The following is a 22,610-nucleotide window of genomic DNA, read 5'->3' as shown; positions in this document are numbered from 1 at the left end:
TCAAAATCACGCTCAAGTCCCAGTTTTTATATAAGAACTGTCACATTGACGATCTTGAGGGCAGTCTCAAAGCTGAGATTAGTTTATATTAACTAATCCTAGATTTCGATAACTCATAGTATTAAATTTCTATTAAAAACAAAACTTACTATACATTCAAATAAAACCAATTATGTAATATCTAGGACTTGTTTATTTTGAAAATAGTAGGGTACAAATGTAAACCTATGTTATACAATACAATGGAGCACCATACACATACAAATTATATTGCAATAATACATACAGTTACATGGAGAAGTACACATCAAACTGAATACGAAAAATACATCTCACTAACTTACATCTATATGTATAGAAGGGTATAATAAAGGCAAAGCTTTAGTCTTTGTCAGTTTCCAAATTATTTCTCAGTATTTTGGTGTATTATTAGAGTATACACATTAAATGGAAATGTATTACTTTAATTTGTTCGGAAGTATAAACTATTAACACCTACGAAATACATAAAATGCTGTACATGAAACGTCGAAGCCTACAAATATTTGCTAACATTGTTGATTAACTATGTGATAGATAAATAAGTAATATTTCATCTATTGTGATTTGTGACGTGTCTAGTTAGAAAAATAAGTGATTTGAGGAACTAAATACCTCTATATCGTGGACGTTTTCGTGCTAATAAACTTGCCAAATGTACCTATACAAAGAATGTAAATCAAGCTTCACTGGCCCCGATTCCTGCAGACACCGCCTAATTTTATTTTAAGTTATAACCGTCATTTTCATATCCGTCGAAAAGGAAAGGGACGGATGATTCACAGCTCTTCATTTTAGGAAGAATGAGTAAATGAATGAATAACCCGGGCGAATCAAAAGGTACGTCGCTGGTATGCAATCCGTTTGACGTGCTGTCTACTTAACTGTGTCGGGTTATTGACGGATGTAAAATTTTTAGACGGTTGGTTTAGATTTGTGCTTAAAATTGACGTGTGTTCCATAAATTTTATGCTTGTCGATTACCCGTCCCTTTCCTTTTCGGCGGATAAGAAAATGACAGATATAACTTAAAATAAAATTAGATGGTATTTACAGGAATTAGCACCAATATACTCCTTAAAACGTAGCACGATTTATATATTCTAACACAGGACACAACGGGACAGAGATATAGTACAGTCATGAGCAATATCATGTACCCACTTTAGAACCCTGTCGCACTTTCATTTTTGACATTTAATGAGACTTACGGTTTAATTTGTCAATAAATTTAAGGTGACATGGTTTCAAAGTATATACATATTAGTACTCGTGACCGTACATCGCCTTGCGGGAAAGAGATGAGAGATACGTCTCTTTCGCACTTACGGTATACAGCTTAGCATGAAAGAGGTGAAAGATTTGTCACTCTAATCATGCTAGATTCTAAGGGGTATAACCAAAAATATAAAATAACCTTTTGAACGGGACACAAAAGGTTTTATTGATATTATGAATGAAGCTTTTAGATATTGGGAAATTAGTTATAGGATTTCAAGATAAGAAAGAAATACAGATAGATTGTGTTGCCAAAAAACTGACCATCACTTGTTTTTGATAACAAAATAACCAGTCTTTCGATAATAAGTACCAATGTTACTCGCACTATCAATAAGGCAGTGTAGGGTTGGGGTTAAAAGTAATTAGATTGTAAACCTCTTTTACAATCGTTGATTAAAAACTACTGTAATCATGATTACAAGTAGTTAAGATTGATAGTAGTCAAAGATAAAAAATAATTACGATTGATGTAATCATGATTATTTTCAATTAGATTACTAATCTGATTAAAAATGTAATCGATTACGCCCAACTCGGTTAATATAGGTATGTAGAGTAAGATTTTCGACAACATCGCTATTTATAGCGAGAGTAACAGATATAAAGTTCTTCATTCACCAGTTCGTGAGCTACAGCAGATTAATTGGCAACACTATTGAGAAACAGCAAAGGCAATAGAACTTACGTCTTACAAAGTGATTAAAAAATAGTACAAAATTGTATTGGGGTAAAAATTTTGGCACTACTAAGACACAATTTTGAAGGTAATAAGTTCCAAATTTCTTACAAAGTTTACAAACTAGGATTCTTATTATATAAATAATAAAATTATCTACAAATCTTGGTCTAAAATTGAATAAATATCGCGTAATATAAGAGTTGTTTTATGAAGCTCAAGTGAACTAAGTACAGCTAAAAGCATCAATAAAATGCAAAAGTTTAAACAACGCAGTCTAATAAACTGTAATCTAAGTCGCCCGTGCTTTAAAAATTAATAAATGGACTACTTCACAAGGAACCTGTAAATGCATAAATATAAGATCTATAACAGCATAAAATAACATTAAAATCGACCTGTTATTGCTATTAACATTTTCAACACGCAAAATGTAGACTATTACAAGGGAAACGTCTGATATTCATAAGTGGTACGTGTAATAAGTAAATTATTTACGATGCATGGCAACACTACAAACATCAACAAAAAAAACAAGATACACCACTTCGTATGATTTTTATGCCGATTTTCCCTCTTAATAGGTTAACGCGATTATACAAATACCAAAAAAGTTACTTAGTCAAATCACAACTCATTAAAATTATATGTTGCTAATTATTACACAAATGGAAATTTATTTCTTAATAAATAAATAAATCGATGTAAATAATAATAAAGATTATAAACCTACTCTAAGTTACTATGTCACAACTATCATTCTAAAATGACTGATCAGAAAATGTCCACACCATCCTATCTTATAGATCAGACTTCCATCTACACTTACGACTAAACTCTCTCATGGAATATCATTCATCATCACCCAAAAGTTACTCCGTTTTCACAGAGTCCGCTTACCTAACCTGAAAATGTTCCAGGTCCGGTTTTTTACAGAAGCGACTGTCAATCTGACCTTCCAACCCGAAGGGGAAAATCAGCCAGTTATAGGTCACATAGCTTAGAAAAACATTTCTCGGATATGTGGGATTCCTTCCGATGTTTTCCTGCATCATGGAATACATATCTTTTAAGGAACTTAAATACTGATTCACGCGTGGTCTTCCCAAAAGCTCCATAGTATAGACCCTCCCCCTAATAATTTATTTGTGAACGTACATAATCGTATCGTACATAATTCGTGCTACGTGCGTGCGCGGCGCGAATTGTATTAACCTCTCATATGCCGAGATACCAGACACAATAGATTTTACATTGTGTCTGGTCGAGATCCGCGTTTCGGCATTTAAGGGGTTAAGGGTTTCGACCAATAGATGAAGCGAATGATATCTACGTAGATAGACGTCGTACGGCTATTGGTCGAAGCCTTTGTTGCCATGCCGCGAGCGCTGCACAACAGAAGAATGCAAACATAGACCGATGGCATTTTTTATTAATTTTTTTTTTGTGCAGCGCTCGCGGCATGGCAACAAAGGCTTCGACCAATAGCCGTACGACGTCTATCTACGTAGATAGCATTCGCTTCATCTATTGGTGGAAACGCTCAATACAATTCGCGCCGCGCACGCACGTAGCACGAACAGAAGAATGCAAACCTAGAGCTATGGCAATTTTTAACTATAAGTGTTTATTAAATCCAAGCAAAATCAAAGTAATATAGTATTTTAAACGAACACTATAATGTAAAACATTAAGGAGTGTTAACCCTTAAGCAGGCCGCGGACATATGTGTCCCACATTGATTTTTCGATACTGTAGCCAGGTTTTGGCAATAAAGAGTCCACAATCTGTCAAAATTTAATCGTAAATATATACTCTATGGTTCCGAATTTTCAAACTTTGTGTATCCGAACGTAAGTGACACTGACAGCCATTCGAGTTTCGTCTGTCCGTTAGAGACGTGTTTTTGAGTGACTGTGGTGGTTTTATACAGATTATGGCGAAACAAAGAAAGATAAGTCGTGCAATTTTTTGATATGTTAGAGATTTTGAATTTTCCTAACAGGATTTGCATTATTTCTAGTTGATTTCTTGCTAAATTGTCTAAAACAAGGCAAATAATAATGTGGGGAACATGTGACCAAAGCCTGTTGAGTCGAACTTATTTGTGGGAGCTATATATCCTTTGCCTGTTCAAATCACCATTTTTTTTATACTAGCCTTTGCACCCGACGTTACTTGTGTTTTTTTAAACATATTTGTTTTACTAAAAACTACGCATCATTTCGATTACACACAAATTTATTATGATTATGTTATACACAAATTATACTAAATTCGGGATTCATAATAAAATGTGAAATAAATGGGATTTATAATAAAAAGTATTTGATTTACTTACCACATAATAACCTCTATAAATATAAAAAATTAATACAATTATTTTTAAATTAAATTAATTATAAATAAATAATTAAATAAGTAATAGCAATTACAATTTAAAATAATAATGATCTAGTAATCAAACACAGAATTATGAACAGACAAACATTCGACATTTATATATAGCTATCACATAAAGGATAGTCTCTATCCAGGCAATGGGATTATGTTTTCCCACATTTTTTTTCAGGACTTTCAGTGTTTTTTTTCTGAATGTGTTGATAAGGAATCATACAGGCCGCTATTCAAAGCCTAAATCCATATATAACACTTTATTTCTTACAGCAGTTCTTCGGGGCCTGTTTAAGGGTTAAAGATGTTATGTGCACTTGTATAAAGTATAAATTCGAATACTGAAACATGGCATTTAACTCTATACTAAGGATCGTTCCACATAAGTATACATAGTGTCAGTGACGTCGTAACGAATACTGAGGGAGATGATTCAACTCATGATTGTAAGTTATGCCAAGTGGAAGATTTTTTAAATTATTTTATTTATTTATTTATTTCCTCTTTTACATCTACCATTACAGGTTTATCCCAATGCGATAGTGTGGTAATACAAAACAAGGCTTGGATTATTATTATTTTTACAATCTATATATTATATATAAAGTCATTTTTGTGAATTCACTCAGGCTGCAGATAAACAGATCCATCTCGTCGGCTATAAGGTTGAGGGCGCGATTTATGTTTCATACTTTTCCACTTGACATCAACTCAGAATCATAGTCTGAATTATCCCTCAAGTACAACTACGTACAGGGAGCCATACGAATACGTATGGATGTTAGTGACACCATAACGAATACTGAGGGCGATTTCCTGTCGGCAAATTCGTGAAAACTTTAGTGTTTTTTTAAATTATTTTCAGTTTCATACTTTTGCGACGGAAAATCCCACTTGACATCAACTTAGAATCATGGTCCGATGTCCGAATCATCCCCAAAGTTTTCGTTACGATGTCACTACAGCCTGTATAGATGATGTTATAATGTTATCTGTGATAAATTATTGTGGTTCAGACAACAATTCGTAGCAATGAGTTAATTTTTTAACTGTCTTATTTCTCACCAGTTCGAAGCGTTGAAATAACTTGTTTTAAACAATTTTATTACAATAAATATTGATAGTATAACACTACCTTGCAACACAAGTTCCGTCAGCTAAGATTGTCGAATGTAACGTGAATGTTAGAAAAAGGCATCATCATCATCAGCCTATTAACGTCCCCACTGCTGGGGCACGGGCCTTCCCTATGGATGGATAGGGAGATCGGGCCTTAAACCATCACGCGGGCCCAGTGCGGATTGATGGTTATTAACGACTGCTAATGCAGCCGGGACCAACGGCTTAACGTGCTTTCCGAAGCACGGAGGAGCTCGAGATGAAAACTTTTTTTGTGGTCACCCATCCTATGACCGGCCTTTGCGAAAGTTGCTTTACTTCAACAATCGCAGACCGAGCAAGTTAACCGCTGCGCCACCGAGCTCCTTCTAGAAAAAGGCAATACATAGAAAATAAAAATAATGTGGCGGACCCAACTAATTGGCCAGCTAGTTCCGCGCACATGCAACAGATGGCGCCACATTCAACAATGCGCATGCCCCGCTAATCTAACTACCAACTTGTGGCTAGCGGGGTACTATGCTCTGTTCGGTACCCCGAAACACATCCTTTGGCAGCACTTCCTCGCCGCCAAAATATGTTAAAATAAAAAGTCAGAAAGGCCTTCAATCATGAAAAATAATACATTTACATTTTCACATTTAATGTTTTACTTTTATTTTCCGCGACATTGGAACTCAGTGCATCTTACGACGGATGTTCCTCTGACTAGCCCAATTTGGAATATAGTCACGAGCTTGTGTTATTTTATAACGAGTATATATTTTTTTAAATTCATATGCCAATTCTTGGCTGAATGTGCTGAGACCGACACTGTAATATCTTGTAACACGCAACATTCACGAATAAATTATTTCGTATTGTATATTATGATCTGAAGTCTGACAATCTTACCAGACGGAACTTTGTATTTGCGTCGCGCAGTTTTTTATGGGATAAATAAGTGGTATGGCAACCCCATAGAGCTACGCTATTAGCCATAAAAACGCCTCCACCAACCCGCATTGGAGCAGCGTGGTGGAGCATGCTCCATATCCCCTCCGGTTGATTGAGAGGAGGCCTGTGCCCAGCAGTGGGACGTATATAGGCTGTTTATATAGTAAGAATGAGACTTTTGAATGGAGTGTCCGGGTGTGCATAATTATACCGTCGTCCTTTGTAGCGTTAATAAAGTAGCATGTTGTGTTTGCCTATAATTGGACGAGCACTAGTCCAGTATTTGTATATAGGTTAAGTTACGTGTAAAAGTGTTTTTGTCTGTTGGCAAACCTAATAAATAAATACCAATGGTGAAAAGTACAGGTTGTTTGTATCTTAAAGCGTTGCCATACTACTTACACACCAATCGTCATCATAATATTAGGCGTATCGTTTTGGTTGTGTTCAGCGCGGGGTGCAAGGCAGTAGCTCCACGTAGTTGGCGGGGAACAGGCCGAAGGTGCCGTGCGGGCCGAGCCCCTGCCACCAGCCCGCGTCGATCTGCTCAATGTGCGTGATTATGTCGCCCGGGTCGAACGTTATCTCCGACTCGTCCGCTAACGGGGACAAACAATGAATAATTTATTTTATTAAGGTACATACAACATTACAGTACGGCCCAATGCGCTGTATGACGAGAAAACAATATACAAACTAATTCAACAAAAATAAACATTGAATGAAAAAAAAGAAACGAAAAATAAGACTAAATAACATTAAAAACACTAAAAGAAATTCATCATCATCATCAGCCCATTAACGTCCCCACTGCTGGGGCACGGGCTTTCCCTAGATGGGTAGGGAGATCGGGCTTTAAACCATCACGCGGGCCCAGTGCGGATTGATGGTTATTAACGACTGCTAATGCAGCCGGGACCAACGGGGTTAACGTGCCTTCCGAAGCACGGAGGAGCTCGAGATGAAAACAAAAAAAAGAAAAGAAAATACAATTTCAAAATTAAAAAGTAAACTATCACACAAAAATAAAAATAATAATAGAAAAAAAACAGTAAATCATTAATAAATCGTCTCGCAAAAAGTCAAACACTCTCTCCATACATTCCACCATCTATCAGCGAACACATCACATTGTGGTGTCGATTCCAACATCGCGGAGAGGAGACGCAAAACACGCATAAACACTTTAACATTCCATCACCAACCCTTAGGCTCTGCACGGTAACCGCGCCGCGCGCGACGCGAATTATATCGAGGCCTTCGACCAATAGCCGTTTCACGTCCATCTACGTAGATAGCATTCGTATCGTTTATTCATCGAAGCGCTCAATATAATTAGCGCCGCGGCTGGTGTCGGCGTTATTTTGAGCAATCAGATGCCTATGACATAGCTTACGTAACGACTACTTATTTAAAACAAGTTTTTTTCGCGCTACACAGCACTTGTACAAGTGTATTATATCCTCTGCCCAAGGTTGTGTGAAAGAAATCGCTCTTAGCGATAAGGCCTTTGCCCACCTTAGAAAAAGTTTCTCCTGTATATGTCTTGTTTTGTGTGCAATAAAGTGAAAATCTAGCTTGGTTCATCTTGCGATAGGTGTACCACTGACTACCCTTATTGGGATACAGTCGTGATATATGTTACCTGCTTGGTAGTCGTAGAGCGCCCTTGCGGTGAGCCCCGGATCATCATCTAGGTCTTCGTATATCGTGCCCTCTTCCTCCATACCCTCAGGAGATACGTCTGAAATTACAACACGATCAATTATTGGCTCATATGCTGGGGGCCTACCGGCTAAGACGAAGCCGATTCAGATTGGAGCAAATCGAACATCGATTTGATCCTGTCGTACCGCGTAAGCAGCCAAGATGGCGATCCCCGATTCGTGACGTCACATGAACTTCGGCAAGCCGATTGAACGAATGATTTCAGTACTTTTGATACTAAAATCGGTACCGGCTAAAAAATCGAAGTTCGGCGCCTGAAGCCGATTCCCATTGGAAATGTCAGTTGATGCCGGGCACTTTTTAGTAACCGTTATCAATTTTATTTTCTAATTTTCATTGTTTTTCAACGATATTAGACGCTATTTACGGTGGGCGAGTAATTTTAGGAACATCTTTATCAATATAGAATTGATATCGCGCTGGATTTTGGTGTTTACATATCAAAATACAGTGCCATGGAGAGAGTCGTATTGTGGGCTGCTGCGGACGAAGAACGTCTTCGGAATCTCGAGCGAATTGATCGCAGGATACTTCGAGACAATAGCCAGCCTATGCTTCTCACAGGTAAACCTATTTCTAACATTATATCTTACAAGTGGCTCAATGCTCACAGAGGAAAATGTTACTGAACCTACTAGAAGCGTATTTTGATCATTTCATACATAGCTTTTTTGTTTTGTTTCAGAGAGTAGCTTCATTGATAATTTTAGATTATCAAAGGATGACTTTCGGACTTTGTGTCATGATTTAGGACCATATTTGAAGGTGGTTCAACGGTCTACAGCTGTGCAACCCGAGATTAAGGTAGGTAGTACCTAGGTTACTATCTTAGTTATACATTGCGAAATATTATCTTATATTTCGATAAATTTAGTTATACTACAACATTGCATGAATCCAATATAATACCTATATGTCATAAATTACAGGTATTGGCTGCTCTGCAGTACTATGCGTTTGGTGGATACCAACGCACTGTAGGCAACGACTACAAGCTTGGGATTGCACAACAGACTGTTTCAGATTGTCTGACAGAGGTGACAAATGCCCTCAATCAGCCCACAATCTTGAGGAAATATATTAAGTTTCCTCGAACAGAAACTGAGCGTGTAGAAGTCTCCAGAGGTTTCAATGATAAATTTGGATTTCCTGGAGTACTTGGATGCATCGATGGCACACACATTGCCATTATCCGACCACACGAGTCCGAAGAGGCCTTCTTCAATAGGAAGTATTACCATTCATTGAATGTGATGGTGGTAAGAAGCATGCCTTTAACTAACTAAATTTGTTTTAATTCTTTTGATAGTGTGGTTAAAAATATTTTAATTTTCAGGTTTGCGATGCAAATATGCGCATCACATATTGTGATGCATCTTTCGGGGGTGCTAGCCATGATAGCCATATTTGGAACAGCAGCCCTCTGAAACGGGAAATGGAACACCTCCATTCCCTGGACAACTCATACTGGCTTTTGGGAGACTCTGGTTATGCCCAACGCCATTGGATGATGACACCTATCCTGCATGCTGTTCCAAATTCCCCTGAGGAATACTACACGAGACGCCATGTGCGCACCCGGAATGTCGTGGAACGATGTTTTGGAATTTTGAAGTCCCGTTTTCGCTGTCTTTTGGCACACAGAGTTATGCATTACGACCCAATAAAGGCTGGAAAAATTTTTAATGCTTGTGCGGTACTGCACAACTTAATTAATAATCCATCATTTCCTATTGCGAATGATGAGATAGAACGGGACAACAGACGCCAGCCTCCTCGTGATGCAGTGTCAAGAGACAATTCTGATGGAGGAAGGACAAATGTGGTCCAAAGATTGTGGAGAAATAGAACACGTGAGTCTTCATTACTTTTATTTATATTCTTATAATTAACTACTATAATAGCCCCTAAAGATTTTTTTACATCTAATTTACACTCACTGTCTACCCCGTTAGGGATGTAGCATGAAGACATTATACCTCCTTGATCAGCATATTTTTACTCCATAGTCATGAAGAACCGTTAAGAACCACTGGATTACTATCGTCTATAATTCTATAATTAATGACTATTTGCATTGAACATGTATTTTATATGAAATATTTTTTATTACAGGTTGAAGAGTCTCAAGGACGAAGACATTAGAGATACTAAGTTGAAATACTTAAGTAAAAATGTATGCATTTAGTAATGTATTAATATTGTAAATAAATATTCAAGCTAAAGTACTTTAGCCTAAATATTTATAGTAACATAAGTACTTCTGTTCATTTATGTTATTTAAGTGGACTCGTATGGTCCTTGATATGTAAAATATTTAATTTAGATACGTTTAAGTTCAGTCATGTTACTTAAGTGGATTCGTATAGTCCTTGACATGTAAAATATTTAATTTAGATATGTTTAAGTTCAGTCATGTTACTTAAGTGGACTCGTATAGTCCTTGACATGTAAAATATTTAATTTAGATACGTTTAAGTTCAGTCATGTTACTTAAGTGGATTCGTATAGTCCTTGACATGTAAAATATTTAATTTAGATATGTTTAAGTTCAGTCATGTTACTTAAGTGGACTCGTATAGTCCTTGACATGTAAAATATTTAATTTAGATACGTTTAAGTTCAGTCATGTTACTTAAGTGGATTCGTATGGTCCTTGATATGTAAAATATTTAATTTAGATATGTTTAAGTTCAGTCATGTTACTTAAGTGGACTCGTATAGTCCTTGACATGTAAAATATTTAATTTAGATATGTTTAAGTTCAGTCATGTTACTTAAGTGGACTCGTATAGTCCTTGACATATAAAATATTTAATTTAGATACGTTTAAGTTCAGTCATGTTACTTAAGTGGATTCGTATGGTCCTTGATATGTAAAATATTTAATTTAGATATGTTTAAGTTCAGTCATGTTACTTAAGTGGACTCGTATAGTCCTTGACATGTAAAATATTTAATTTAGATACGTTTAAGTTCAGTCATGTTACTTAAGTGGATTCGTATGGTCCTTGATATGTAAAATATTTAATTTAGATATGTTTAAGTTCAGTCATGTTACTTAAGTGGACTCGTATAGTCCTTGACATGTAAAATATTTAATTTAGATATGTTTAAGTTCAGTCATGTTACTTAAGTGGACTCGTATAGTCCTTGACATGTAAAATATTTAATTTAGATACGTTTAAGTTCAGTCATGTTACTTAAGTGGATTCGTATGGTCCTTGATATGTAAAATATTTAATTTAGATATGTTTAAGTTCAGTCATGTTACTTAAGTGGATTCGTATAGTCCTTGACATGTAAATTATAAAGTCCCGCCTGAGTTTCTTGCCCGTTCTTCTCAGTGTGGTGTAATCGAATAGGGCGGATTTTTTTTCAATAATACGTCATTTAAACAAAACATTTTTTTATTGGCATAAAATAAACTATTTTCATCATTCAGATTTAATTGTTTTATAGTATTACATAATTTGTTTTATTGCACCCCTCTCTCTTAAATATTTACGTTCAAGCTCACAAAGAGAAAATTTCTGTACCGTCGGTGAAAAGTAATACAAGTCCAAAACTTTTATACTGTGTAGATTGTTGATACAAGTCTACTTATAATTCAGCGACGCCATCAGGCATATAATGGTTACCACTCGTCCCGGCTTGACGAGAGCTGCGGGTTGAAGTCCCATCCGAGTCAGATTTTTTCGATTAAATTTTCTCTTTGTGAGTTTCCCTAAGCTCGGGTGAGTGATCCAGCCTCCGTTCACTAGTTCTACCGCCCATGAGTAGTAAGTCGGTGATCTAGAAAAACAAAGAGAAACATTTACAATAAGTTTCTAACAAACTATTTAAGTTGTACAACAATTAATATAACATAACATAAACTGCCTATATACGTCCCACTGCTGGGCACAGGCCTCCCCTCAATCAACCGGAGGGGGTATGGAGTATACTCCACCACGCTGCTCCACTGCGGGTTGGTGGAGGTGTTTTTACGGCTAATAGCCGGGACCAACGGCTTAACGTGCCCTCCGAAGCACAGAATCATCTTACTTTTTCGGACAATCAGGTGATTCAAGCCTGAAAAGTCCTTACCAGACAAAGGACAGTCTCACAAAGTGATTTCGACAATGTCCCCATCGGGAATCGAACCCGGACGTCCAGATCGTGAGCCTAACGCTCTAACCACTAGACCATGGAGGCTGTTAACAATTAATATATTACGTGATTATTCTTTTTACTGCTTATTTCTACAACACCCATACTTCATTGTATTACAATGTAAGTAGGTAGTAGGAATAAAGTTTGAGCAAATCCAAAATATACAAACCTATCTTCTGCCGGTTTGAGTTGAAGATTCGAGGCCGGACACGTGGTGTCTGTAGTTGCTCTGCTTAAATAGAAAAAAAAATAAGTTTAAAATCATTCTCATGACTATAGAGTAAAAAATATGCTGATCAAGCAGGTACATTTGGGTATTTAACATACATACATAATATCTTTATGCTACATCGCAGGCGACGTAGGCAGTGAGGACAAACCACCAAGTGTCATAAACTTCTACCATTTGCACCAAATTCATGCAATTTAAAATTAGTTTCAGTATATTACCTTATGTTGATCTCCGCCTAACTTCCTCTAGCAGCAGCCGAAGCAACTCCGTTTGCATATTGGCAGCCCTGTTATTAGCTTCAGCAGCTGCAGCCAGCCTGTCGACTGCTGAAATAAGTCGCTCCTCTATTGCCAGCCTCCGATTCTCTAATTCTACCGCCCATGCGGGAGCATGAGTAGTAAGTCGGTGATCTAGAAAAACAAAGAGAACATTTACAATAAGTTTTTAACAAACTATTTAAGTTGTACAACAATTAATATATTACGTGATTATTCTTTTTACTGCTTATTTCTACAACACCCATACTTCATTGTATTACAATGTAAGTAGTAGGAACAAAGTTTGAGCAAATCCAAAATATACAAACCTATCCTCTGCCGGTTTGAGTCGGAGAGTCGAGGCCGGACACGTGGTGTCTGTAGTTGCTCTGCTTAAATAGAAAAAAAAATAAATGTTTAAAATCATTCTACTAATTTAGGAGACATATCATAAAAATACTTTCGGATCCCAACTGGGCTCTTTAGTCCAATGTTCAATCAGAGGACCACGGAGCCAGACTTGTTTTATGATATGTAGTGATTTATTATTTACCTGTCAAAAGCTCAGGTGTGGCTTGACTGGATGTGGCCTGTGGTGGTGATGGCGATTGTGGCTGCGCGATAGCAGGCAGTGGAGGTGAAGGTTGTGACGGGGCGATAAGTGGCCCACTCACATCTGGCATTTCTTGAGATGTGGAGGGTTCCTATAAATAAGTCTTGTTAATAAGTCCTCTTTCTGGAACACTTACATAAATCTACACTAATATAAGATTTACTGTATTGTAATTTATATATAGATAGGACTGTGAGCTCTGGGAAATCGCCACTACAATAGTATAAATACTTGTCACCACTATTTACCACTGCATAATTACACCCTACTATTATTACTTACTGAATCGATTCAATGGTAGGTACTCACTTAATTATTACTACTACTACTTATATATTAATCCATTAACTGAAAAATACATGCAAAAAATATTAGTACGAACATGCATTAGAAGAAGTATTAAAAAGCATTAAGAAAAACCAACATCAAACGGGATTTGCACTTCTGGGTTCCCAAAAACTGCCACCTTCCCAATAATCTGTAAAATGACTTCCTCCACATCTGATAATTTCGCCATCTTAGAAGGCCCACCACCAGTGCCAGTTGCATGTGATCGCAATTTCGCGGCCTTCTTCCTCACACTGTACTTTCTTTCAGTCCAGTACTAACGAAACAAAAACACCTTATGATAATTTATTTGGAAACATTTGTTAAAGGTTAATATGTTCCTTACAAGCACTTAAGTGTAAAATTAATGTACACTTAAGATACTGTGAGCTTGTATTTCTATATGCAGTTTATTTTAGTTAGCTGAGGTTTGTGAGAAAGATGTGAAGGAAGATGATGGCTCAAAAGATTAAGGCAAATGTTGGTGTCGGCAAATAAAGGTTATTTTAACTTCTTTATTAAGGTTTGTTGATAGGTTTAGCACATTACAATAATATTAATGTATAATAATACTTACGTCTCGCCACTTCAAAGGCGGTTTGGAGGTGCCCGAGCCCATAGAGTTGAGCCGGGACGCCAACGACTCCCAGAACGCAGCCACCGTCTGCTTAGCCAAGGCCGGAGCTTGGCTGTTCACGCGACCGGTGGCTATTTCGGGATTCTCCTCCATAAGCTGCAGGAGAACCCGTTCTTGGGCGTCGGATACTTGCTTGGAAGCAGGCATCTGAAAATATCACTGTCATAACGAAGCTGCTAGAACACTAAATTCACTATTTAGATAACAATAATGTACTTACATTTCTTTCGTGTAGATCCAAAAAAAGATAATAAAGCAGCAAAACTCTTCAACTTCTAAGTAGAAGTTCAAGCAAGTCCTTTCGGCGCGAATTCAAATATGTCAGCTGATATAACTTTTTTTTTTGCGTTTCGTTGCTTTATCCGTCGTTGCTTTATCCGTCGTTGCATTTTTCTCTTGTTTTAAACATTTGTAAGACTTTACAAAGTGATTAACTAAAAATATTATCAATTAATAAAAATAACATACAAAATTAGTGTGTATTTTTTAATTTCATAATGATATAAAATATTAAATGTTTACCAAATGTCTCAACGAAACGCAAGACCAAAAGTCATTCGTTCCATCATGCACCCCTCTAATATGTCTATTATTATCTATGGATTGATTTTCATCCAGATTGCAATGAACATCGGAAATTACCCGGTACCAAACGCCGAACTTCGATTTATCTGAATCGTGATCAAGTCGCCGAAGTTCGGCGAATTAGCCGGTAGGCCCCCTGGGCTGGTTTTCCCTTCGCGGGTTGGAAGGTCAGATAGGCAGTCGCTTCTGTAAAAAACCGGACCTGTCAAATCTTCAGGTTAGGTAAGCGGACCCTGTGAAAAACGGGATAATGCTAGAAAGATGATGGGTCGTAAATGAGCCGTATTAAAGGGCCTTTGACAGCTCAATAACCAGTCCATATAAGTCATAACATAGTTACCGTCTAACGTAGCAGTTCCATTCTGGTCCTTCTTGTAGTTGACGTTCTCAATGACTGTGTTCTGTCTACTGAGCTCCGCCGACCTGCCAGTCTCTTCAGCAATATTGTTCTTACTATAAGGAGATCGCTTTATCGTACTGAACTTGTTATCACTATCATCGTCATCATTCTCGTTAGAACTAGAATACGACGCATCAAACATGTCGTTTTCTAGAATGTTCTGTTTTATCATAGGCTCGCTTTGCTTCAAGTCGTTAATGTTCTCTATGTCTCTGTAAGAGTCTTTATGTTCCGCGTAGCTAATGGCACTGAAGGAGTCCGGTACGTTTTCCGTACTAGGACTTAAGTCTGCGGGGTCTATAATTGGCTCGTATTGTATCTGCGAAGGACTCTCCAAACTCATTTTGATCTTGTCAATGTTTTTCAAAGGACTTGTCTTTGGTTGTTCGGGGGGTTGGTCGTCGAGGGTGGCTTTGGGTTGGAGGGGGGACTTTAAGGGAGATTTGATGGGGGATGTCTGGGGTGGTGTGTTGTTCGCTTGTTGGCTGAATGCGTTGATGCGCTGCGCTATCACTGAACTGCGGACTGGCTTCTCTGGTACGTTGGAGTTTGACCTAGAATGTAAGGTTTTTATATATTCAAACTATTTATAAGGTAGATACAATCATAATACTACATCTTATTCAGCACAACAGAAAATCGACCACTTAATAAAGACCCGCGGGAGGTACCCGACCGGTGCTAAGCTACCCGTAACCCTGCGCTCGCGCTGTTACCACGCTGATAGTCGTCACAAAAATTTTGCTGAAAAGGTCTTTGCAAATGTTAATTGAGATGAATCCGTGCCAGCTGTGTTAGGAGAAAGCGTGACTTATATCGTGGAGTGCTTGGTTCGAATCCTGGCTCGAGTTTTAAACCAGTGAATTCGAGTTTCCAGGATTTGTGCCCGGTTAATGGCAATAGACTCGCCCCCTATCACATGGTACATAAACGTAGCTGGCGAGAAGTGGCCGTGTACTATGCTGCCGATGTTATGTAGTATTAGTGACCAACCGGGCTTCCACTTCCCCACGACCCAATTACTCTAGCCATAGAGGCAGCCAATCAGCTCAGACCCCGATACCGACCCCGCCGACGTGGTCGACGACTTCCCTCAATCAGCGCTTATCACTATCGACCCGCTAGGGTCGATTAATTCTTTCAAATATTTTTCCTCTCAGACGTCCTGAGCCGAGGTTCGATCCCAACTGGGCACCCTCAGACCTGTTGTCTTAATCGTGGCACCGGGTGAGAGCCTTCAGCCATTTGTCCGGCCAAGTAGTTAATGCCATCTGCGGCTAATCTAAAATAAGTCACGTCAAAAAAAATGCGTGGCTCACAAATTAGTGATGATGATGAAATAAATAAGTAATAAATATGTCGTTTTGATGAATGATTTTTATGTTTACCGCGCCATCTGCCCCTGCGCAGTGTGCTGCTCGAACATGGCCCGCGCGGCGGCCGTGGAGCCGATGAGCTGGCGCGCCTCCTGCGAGCGTTGCCGCCGCTGCGCCTCGCCCGCGCTCACCACGCCCGCCGCGGACGCCTCGCTCCTGATATCATTATCATCATATTTTTCAAACATCCAAAACAGCTTACATACAACACTAACATCCTATAAATAGACTCACATTCGCTATGAAGATCCATCCACATAAATCTTACATCGTGTCGTGCGTACCCGAACACCTGCACGCAGGATCTGATGAGTGCTGCAGATAGCGCCAAGTTTTGGGCCGATACACTATTTAGTTTGCCATCGACACGACAAGAAGAGAATACGCATTCATTAAGTTATGTAGATACTGTAAGTTCGTTCCCTCTAAGATGTTATGGCTGTTCAAATAAAGTGCAACTGTGTCGATACACCCCGTCGCTTGTGACAAGATTTGCCGCGGACACTTTTTTACAGAGATTGGTTGTCTATTTGTTATACGAGGTTTATAACCTACATATAAAATTAAGCATTTATTTGATACCCAATACAAAACTCTTGGGAAAAAAATATGTCTTCATCAGTTTATGTCCTCTAGATGGCGCCACATTGAACTTGCTGTCACAACACAGCCTATAACCAGCGGTCAATCAAGACGCTTCTAAGGACCCCTCATTTGTTAAATTCTGATAAGTGGTTTAGAAGTTACGAGGGAACAGACGTACGTACATACATACATGGCGATCAAACACAACCCTCCATTTTACAGAAGTCGGGTAGTATTAAAAAAATGATAGCCACTTTGTGAACAATCAGTCCACAGCGCCACTACAGCGTTACTTCAACCCCTCAAATTGTTGAAAAATAGAAACAAAGTGTCTTACTTAACGCTTTCTGCCTTCGCTCTCCTCTCCGCTTCCAATTCATCTCTCCTCCTGACATCCTCCTCTGCTTTTCTCTTTTCCTGAAATAATATAATTCTTTGCATCGTAACAGGTTTATGCTGTGAACTATCGTGCCGGGTCTGCATGACAAACGCGCCGCGCGCGACGCGATTCATATCGAGCGCTTGGACCAATACGTAGATGGACGTCAAACGGCTATTGGTTGAATAATTCCCGCCGGCTGAAGTGTTCAAAAGTTACGTACCTGTCAACTTTTTTAAATAGACGTTTTATGGGCGGGATCTCATATAAAATCCAGTTTAGTTTAGGGAGAGACATGGGCACGACGCGCCACGTTTTCATACAAACTCCCGTCCCAGACCCCTTCCATTTACGCCTGTGTATCTCGAACTTTGTTGGAAGATAAAAGTTATAAACCCCTATCTTACCTCTTCTCTCCTTTTCCTCTCGGCTTCTACGCGTTTCTTCTCTTCTTGTTCTTCCTTCATCCAGAACTGATCCCGTTCTTTGGAGTTTATTTCTTGGACTAGAACAAATGTGTTTCACTTTATGTTTCTTGATGTTTATTTCCCAACCCATTACATGTATAACTTAAAATAGTACCAAGGAATTAGCACCAAGGTTACGCCAGGCCGAGTGGTATTATCAATTCTATATTATGAATTACCGACAAGTTTAGGTCTGTATAGTCTTAAGCCACCGAATTGCCGATATACTCATCACCAGTCTTCATACATCATATCGGTTTTGAGTACTTTTATTAACCAAGTTTGAACAACAAACTTTACACCACATCTAAATTTTAGGAGCAACAACTGCAGCACTAATTAATGTTTCATCATTCATTAACAAATAAATGGATCTGTGTTGTCTTTAATAAATATTATTATTATTATTAATCACACGTAATCACATCCCTATACAAACGTAAAATTCCAAAAATACCTCTACGCAAAGCCTCGCGTCGCATTTTGATTTCCTCCAACACGTTTTCCGGTAAAATATTTACATCTTGATGCGCTAGTAAACTAGGCATTTTACGTAGACCTTATTGTAATTATAATAAAATTCCATTGAAACGCGACCTTGCGAGAGGATTCTCTCTGCGGCAGTGAAACGTTGTTTGTATTGGCTGGATGTCACACAATATAAACAAATAGAGGTTGTAGGTATGTCATTGGTGTAAACAATCTGAGTGTCATATAAGAACCGTTTCCTCTGCTCTGTTGAATTGGATGTAAAGAAGCCAGAATGTGTTTAGCTGCTTAGCAAGTATGTCCCAAAGTGGGAACATAAGAAAAACCGCAAAAGTTATGTAAAGAGAGCTTTACTACCCAGCCTTTAGGCTAGGATCGGAGTACAAGATAGAACAATTTGAAAAAAGAAATAGCAGCCCTATTATTACTATTAAAGGGTTTGTACATCAGGAACATTCCCACTTTGGGAAAATTCCAACGAACAGGACATCACTGATCGTAATATATAACATCATCTAAAAAGTATACCTGGATTAACTTTCTGGTAGGCCGTCCCGATGGGGCCACTGGGGGGCAGTTCCTCTGACTTTGTGGACTTGAACCCCACAGAAGACCCAGCCTTAGACAGCTTGTCGAGTATCAACTTTTCATCCAGGTCGTCCTCAGTACGAGCGTGCATGGTGAGGTGGAACCCACTGAAGAACTGCATCACATGCTTCACGTGGTTCGCGCATGTGCCCTTCCGGACAGTCGGCGCGCCTTCGCCCTGGGTAGAGAAGATATTTTATTACTAATAAACTTAAATGTGCAGCCAAGGCTGAAAAAACATCCCATTGAATTGGCAATCCAACTTACCAATCAAACTTATAGGAAGCGACTCACGAGAAAAGATATACTAGAGCATTCAGAAGAACAACCACTCAGGTCATAGACTAGTTAATTATGAGTAGCTGTCCTCACTGGGAGACACAACCTGATACTTATAACAAATCTGCTCATAGTAAACAGAAAAAAAAAGATACTGATTGCAGATTTAGCCAGAAAAAGAAATGTGCAGTCACTGGTCTAACATACACAATCAGTCACACAAACAGTGCCCTACGATGCCTGCATACAATAAGCTACTTAATAACTTAGTCAAATGAGATACTACTGCATTGTGTCATCAATATAAAAGTAGTCAAATGTCTTACTCATTGTTACTTCATTCATAATTGAATGTAAAAAACAAATTAAAAATAAAGAAGGGCCTGATTTTTGGTCATCTTGAAACCACTTTTCGTACAAAGTTGCAACATGGACATTATGAACATTCCATCATGGACATTGTGACCAGTCCATCACCTGCAAAATAGGCTACTTGACAACCTAGTCAAATGAGATACTTTTTACTAAACGTCAAAACGAAAGTTTTCTTTAGAGTTTGTATGGAAATACTATCCTGTGTCAAAAGCGGTCAAACTTCGTACTCATTGTTACTTAATTTATGAATAAAATTTGGAAATAAGTTGAAAAGTAAAATGAGATTGACTTTTGATCATCTTAGACTGGCTTCTATTTATAGATTAGCATTTTATAATTTATCTTAAACCTATTCCGTTACCCAATTTTAGATAGGGTATTTGACTGGGTCAAAAATAAATTATAAAATGCTAGTTTGAATATTTTTCTGATAATCCTTACGAAACATGAACTTGCAAAATGCTTCGATTTTTTTATGAGAAGTGTGTAACAATTAGTACAAACCGAACCACATTGTAAATGTTTTCCTTGTATTGTGTTATTATTAATACATAAATATATATTTAGAGATTATTAAAACAATTTCTAATAAGGAAGAAATCAATCAGAATATTCAGTATTAAACTGTAATAAACCTATAATATAATATATTATGCACATAAATGCTGTACAATAATTACCAACAAATGAATTTTGTTTAAGCAATCATAAGTTAGTAATAATAATATTGTTATTGTAGTTCATATCTATAGAATTAGTCACCAGCTTACAAAAACTATTATCTCATTCATTCTACATAATCTTATCTAAAACATACCTGCCAGTTGATAAGAACATATTTTGATATGTTTCCGTTGGGGACGTCGACTTTCAAGAATGCATACTGTATTTTACCACTGTTGAAGTCGTCAATAAGTTCCAAAAGGCCACCGTTGCCCTTGCTGACGAATTTGAGATCATTTGTCATGCCATCGTAGCCAAATAACGCCCTGAAAAGAGACGCAAATCATAATTTTTGAGAGTAAGCAAATCAGTATAATAAGACAATTATTTAACTTTAGATATTGACAATGAAACAAGATAATTTTTCTTTTCATTACGTAGCACATAGTCTGGAAGAAAAAGGGCAATAACGTCACTCATTATACTTTAATTCACAACATAACACACAGTAAAAACAGAAATACAGAACAAAAGAGAAATAGACAGAGTACAATATGCACCCTTCTTGCTAAGTAGGCAACTTTTGGGCATTTTCTTTTTTCATGTTGTTTGCATAAGTATTTGTGTATATGTGCAATAGAGTATAATTTGATTTGATGCTTAGAAGCTTAGAACTTTTCAGTCTCTACCTTTTTTTCTTCTACTCTACTGCAGAGTCATTTATCATCGACTTGTATCATACAAATGCATAAATTACTATAACTGTAAATCACTAGCAAACACATTAAGGATGTTATCAATAAAAGTTTATTCTTAACTTTAATATATTTGTCTTAAGATAATACAAACAAGGACGTAAATAATAAGATGACATTATGAAGTGACAATAACACATCCATTGTTCTTTGACAATATGAAAATAATGATATAAACTATAGTTTGTACAACAGCATGAGGAAAATGTACTATTTTTTTTATTTTCTCTTTAGTCTCAGCTTGTATACATATTTTGGCTAATTCCTTCTTTGAAAGAAGATAAAAATTCTTTTTTTTTTACTAAACAAAGGTCCCAGCACCATGAGAATTATGAAGCCTATATAGGCAAGGAATAAATAACATACCTATATATTAGACTGAAAATTGCATGAATATTAATGAAATAGTTTTAGAGGACAAATATTTGCCAATTAAAAAACATTCCATTAAATATTTCTGATATTCATATTGCTAGATCAAAGAAATACAAAACAGGTCTTGTTTGCATTACAATGAATCCTTGTTTAGACTATAAAAAAATGGTATTTAAACTAAATGGGGTCAATTAGCAATCAAGAACAACATAAACCAGATATGGTCAATAACCACTATGAAAGGTTTTTTCTGTCATTCTATTACGGTAATTATACCAATTTAGTACTGCTCAAGTTGAACGGGATCACTTTGTAAGCGAATGAGTGCAATTCGTAAAACAACAGTCGATGAAAAAGTATGTTTCAAACAGACTAATCATCCGGGTGAGCATTTTTGTCGCGATTATGGCCGTGCAGTCGCCACGCACAATAAGCAGATCATTATAATAATCAACCCGGCTGTTTATTTAATTTTCTCCAGCAAGTAGGTCGCTCAACGAAAGCTTGTGTACGTACCAATCGGTGTCGGTTTTCTCGTCTAATACGTCCTTCCACGCGGCGATCAAAGAACTCTTATGTTTTTCCAAGTTTATAGCCATTTTACATTATTTGTAACAAATCTTTGGTGCCATAAAACAGCTAAATTTTGTTAAAAATGCAATAAAACACCGACGTACAACTTGACTCACACAGTATTTTTCAACCACAGACACAAAAAATCGACATTGTTGACTGACAGTTAAATCACGATTACTATAGCACAAAAGCAAAATAATACTTTTCGGTTCGAGTTCGGTTTTCTGTTAATAATCGATTGTTAGTTATAATATCGATTAGTTATATTTTTATACAAAGAGATTTTATTATGTAAAATACAAAACATAGAGAATAATGGCCATT

At 37.4% G+C, this 22,610-nt stretch overlaps 1 protein-coding gene across 9 annotated transcripts; it reads right to left on the bottom strand.

The window, feature by feature from the left end:
- Positions 1-6,588: 6,588 nt before the first annotated feature.
- On the bottom strand, positions 6,589-22,428 carry LOC126372751 (drebrin-like protein B). 9 transcript variants are annotated; one of them, XR_007567206.1, is made up of 14 exons: positions 22,227-22,428; positions 20,735-20,906; positions 19,204-19,441; positions 18,127-18,224; positions 17,678-17,757; positions 16,768-16,911; positions 15,320-15,933; positions 14,615-14,828; positions 14,335-14,541; positions 13,371-13,521; positions 13,147-13,206; positions 12,779-12,970; positions 12,498-12,557; positions 11,624-11,968 (listed from the first exon to the last, which is right to left on the bottom strand). XR_007567206.1 is itself a non-coding variant. In XM_050018622.1 (9 exons), the coding sequence occupies exons 1-9, from the start codon at positions 22,307-22,309 to the stop codon at positions 6,893-6,895; spliced, it is 1,680 nt and encodes a 559-aa protein (XP_049874579.1). In that variant the 5' UTR covers positions 22,310-22,428; the 3' UTR covers positions 6,589-6,892. The 9 variants fall into 9 exon arrangements, 1 of the variants encoding a protein (XP_049874579.1); XR_007567205.1 differs by having other exon boundaries at positions 11,623-11,968; positions 13,147-13,209; positions 14,335-14,828; XR_007567204.1 differs by having other exon boundaries at positions 11,623-11,968; positions 12,498-12,560; positions 14,335-14,828.
- Between the last annotated feature and the right edge of the window lie 182 nt (positions 22,429-22,610).

The sequence above is a fragment of the Pectinophora gossypiella genome, chromosome 14, assembly GCF_024362695.1.
Source record: "Pectinophora gossypiella chromosome 14, ilPecGoss1.1, whole genome shotgun sequence".
NCBI lineage: Eukaryota > Metazoa > Arthropoda > Insecta > Lepidoptera > Gelechiidae > Pectinophora > Pectinophora gossypiella.
This window is presented reverse-complemented; position numbering and strand designations above follow the sequence as displayed.